The 3,419-nt window shown below is 43.8% G+C and overlaps 2 protein-coding genes across 2 annotated transcripts in view; both read right to left on the bottom strand.

Moving 5' to 3' along the window:
• The window catches only part of LOC119423862 (Usher syndrome type-1G protein homolog), a 4,898-nt gene extending 3,983 nt beyond the window's left edge, over positions 1-915 (bottom strand). Inside the window, exon 1 of the mRNA XM_037691281.1 lies at positions 752-915. Coding sequence (XP_037547209.1) covers positions 752-915 — 164 coding nt within the window. The remainder of the gene's footprint in view (positions 1-751) is intronic.
• Positions 916-1,877: 962 nt separating this feature from the next.
• hid1b (HID1 domain containing b) overlaps positions 1,878-3,419 on the bottom strand; it is a 15,110-nt gene continuing 13,568 nt past the window's right edge. The window contains exons 15-19 of the mRNA XM_037691280.1: positions 2,767-2,894; positions 2,616-2,699; positions 2,455-2,546; positions 2,014-2,172; positions 1,878-1,941 (exon numbers count right to left, since the gene is read on the bottom strand). Of these exons, the coding sequence (XP_037547208.1) occupies positions 1,878-1,941; positions 2,014-2,172; positions 2,455-2,546; positions 2,616-2,699; positions 2,767-2,894 (527 nt within the window). The remainder of the gene's footprint in view (positions 1,942-2,013; positions 2,173-2,454; positions 2,547-2,615; positions 2,700-2,766; positions 2,895-3,419) is intronic.

Below are 3,419 nucleotides of genomic sequence, written 5' to 3'. Positions count from 1 at the left end.
GCTATGTGATAAACAGCTAACAGCTGAATGATAAACTGCTAACAGCTGAATGATAAACTGCTAACAGCTGAATGATAAACTGCTAACAGCTGCATGATAAACTGCTAACAGCTGCATGATAAACTGCTAACAGCTGCATGATAAACCGCTAACAGCTGCATTCAGCCTGCATCTGTTGCCACGGTGACCAGAGATGAAATAACATCACTAGTTTGGATAATTAATAAAACTTATGTTTTTACATGAATTTGTTGCAGAAAGCGTCAGACTGAATCCTTTCTGGACAAGCAGTGACACATGTGAATGAAAAACGCAACGCTGTTTAAAATGTGAAGCAGTGAAGTGTGCCTGATGAGTTGTGTAACCAACAGAACCAGACCCAGACCCAGTCTGCTGTCAGGTCGAACCCAGTCTTTATGGACTGAAGTCAGTGACCTTTCTCTGATCAGGCTGTTTAAATGGAACCACGTCCTGCAGCACTGATTGCATCAGTGATGGCAGGAGCTCTTGTGTCAGGGAAGATACAAAATATGATCAGGATTATTTTGTATCTTATTTAAAAAGTAGCCTACAATCTTTGAAACTGGATATTTATTGGTAAAAATAATGTAGTCTCTAAAAAGTTAGTAAATTAAGCCAAGTGATCCGTTTTAGGGGAACCTGCTGCTGATTCAACTGTAGTTTTATGTTGTTTGTCCGGTTCTGGTCCAGCTGGGAGCTGCCCCCGGTTCGGTTCTGCCCGTGGACTCACCCTCTGCCCACGATGAGCCGGAGCGCCTCCAGGTTTCCGTGGTAAGCGGCCCATAAGGTCGGAGTCATCCCGTCCTCGTCCGGGGCGTTCAGATCCTTCCGCGTGGCCTCCTTCAGGACGTCCAGGAAGCCGTCCCGGGCCGCCCGGTGGTACCGGTCGTTCATGGCGGCGCCTCGGCTCGGTCTCAGCTCCGGTCCATGACGGTGAGACCGGTTCGGGACACCGAGGGTCCGGAGGACGAGCTGGAGCCACCGAGCGGCTACTGGCTCTGGTTGCTAGGAGACGAGAACACGGCGCGCGCTGACAAGGCGGAGTTGTGTTTACGGACACGCCTACTTCAGCTGAGTTACGCATGCGCACTTTAATCAAACACAAAAAAATTAGGTCAAAGATTTGAACTAAATTTCACTTTAATTTTTGTTTTACTTTAACCAAATGTTTGACTTTTTAAAATATTATTTAAGTCCAACTGTCATTAAACAGTTTTATTAAATAACTTAAAAATAATTTGTTTTCTATGTAATTTATAATTTTGCCCCTCACAAATCTCATTCCCACTTATTTGTATGGCTCTGAAAAAGTTTAATTATAATTACATTTAATTTTATTTAGTTAAAATCCTGCTACATTTTACTTTATTTTCTTTCTTTAAAACTATTAACTTTTTGATTTGTTTAGCCAACTTTTGAGAAAATTAGATTTTGTATCAAGTTGAAATTTAAATTTAGAAGTTTGTCCCTAAGAACTCGTCTTTTTGACTATAACGTTCTGGTCTTTTAGTGTTAAATGTTCCACATTTTTTAAGTTAAAATCAGTCTTCTTCATCCGTTTTGTTTTTCTAGATGGATATTTCAATTTATTTCTTGTTTTTATTCTGGATACATGACCCAAGAGACGGCACACTGTGAGGAAATCTGATGAATAAAAAATATTTTTGTCTCTGATTTAGTTTCTGAAATAATGAACAAGATTAATAAATGGTGTGATACTGGATTTATTTCAGTTCAAAGGCTCTGTTTGATGCAATAAATACATGATGGTCACATTTAGACAACCTTTATTTGTTTGGAAAAGATGTTTGATGGAATCAGTCCAGATGTGATGAAGATAACCCAGAAGTCGACGTCTAAATCCTCTGGATCTCAAAGAGCCGGATGTCCGTGTCGTACCAGATCGGAGGATCCACGTTCCTGAAGCAAGAGGAAAACACTTAATCCTAAACTTTGATCCCTCGGCAAAGACGGGATGTTCTGGGTGTTTACCGAAGGTAGATGATGCCCCACATGTAGGTGCGGAACCACATGGCGGTGCCGGCGTTGGCCTGGTACTTCCTGATGAGGATGGGGTGAGGGACCGGCAGCAGGCCCACCAGCGTACCGTGCTGCAGGAACTTCAGGATTTCAGACTCGTCTGTCAGACCCCTGAAAGCAACAAAAGCACTCGTCTGATCCGAGGTTCTGATCTTCACACGTGAACGAGCTGCTCCAGGATCTACATCTCATCAGTGCTGGAATGTTAGCAGATTATTCGCTTCAAGCAGATAAAACCAGAAGATTCTTGTAAGTTAAATAAAATGTTTGTTTTTGCAGCTTCAGAGTTTAGAGTTCATTCTTTAGCAACAAAACCTCGGAGTGCACAAGTATTCACCCCCCACCCCCACCCCAGGGTCACGCTTTCAGGTTAAAAGTGGATCAGCGTCCTACTTGTCGATGCAGATCTTCTCCACCTGAGGAACCAGCACCTGCAGCAGCCTCATGATGGTCTGCAGAGGAAGCTTGGACTTCCAGGACAACATCTGCGGACAGGAAGAGGAGTCACATGACATGAAGCTGGACACAGATCAGCAGGAAGAACCCGCCCTCACCCAGTCCGGGTTGGCGCTCCAAGCTGCAGCCGACGAGACGCTGGACGCTCGACTCCTCGATGTCGCCGCCTGATTGTGGTCGACCTGACGACACAAAGAGACGCTCAGAAAGCAGAAGAACCGAACGAGTCCCATGAGAAGGCTGCAGTACCTGGTGGTTCCTCTCAGAGCTGGACTCAGCATCGCCAGCGTCGCCGAGCAGCATCGATGGAGGCGGAGCCACGGCAACCATGGTCCCATCTTCACTCACCTGAGACTTCTCCGTTATTTTATCGATTCCTAAAACAAACAAAACCTGCCGTTTCAGTCCACCTGGAACAGCTGAAATATAAACTACTTACAGCTGAATGATAAACAGATAGCAGCTGAAAAATATGCCTGCTAACAGCTGAATGATAAACCTGCTAACAGCTGAAAGATAAACTGATAGCAGCTGAAAGATAAACCTGCTAACAGCTGAATGATAAACCTGTTAACAGCTGAATGATAACCTGCTAACAGCTGAATGATAAACCTGCTAACAGCTGAATGATAACCTGCTAACAGCTGAATGATAACCTGCTAACAGCTGAATGATAAACCTGCTAACAGCTGAATGATAAACCTGCTAACAGCTGAAAGATAAACTGATAGCAGCTGAAAAATATGCCTGCTAACAGCTGAATGATAACCTGCTAACAGCTGAATGATAACCTGCTAACAGCTGAATGATAAACCTGCTAACAGCTGAATGATAACCTGCTAACAGCTGAATGATAACCTGCTAACAGCTGAATGATAAACCTGCTAACAGCTGAATGATAA

Source organism: Nematolebias whitei, chromosome 17 (genome assembly GCF_014905685.2).
Source record: "Nematolebias whitei isolate Nwh7 chromosome 17, NemWhi1, whole genome shotgun sequence".
Lineage (NCBI taxonomy): Eukaryota > Metazoa > Chordata > Actinopteri > Cyprinodontiformes > Rivulidae > Nematolebias > Nematolebias whitei.
The sequence above is the reverse complement of the archived record's forward strand: the minus strand, read 5'-3'. Positions and strand labels throughout refer to the sequence as shown.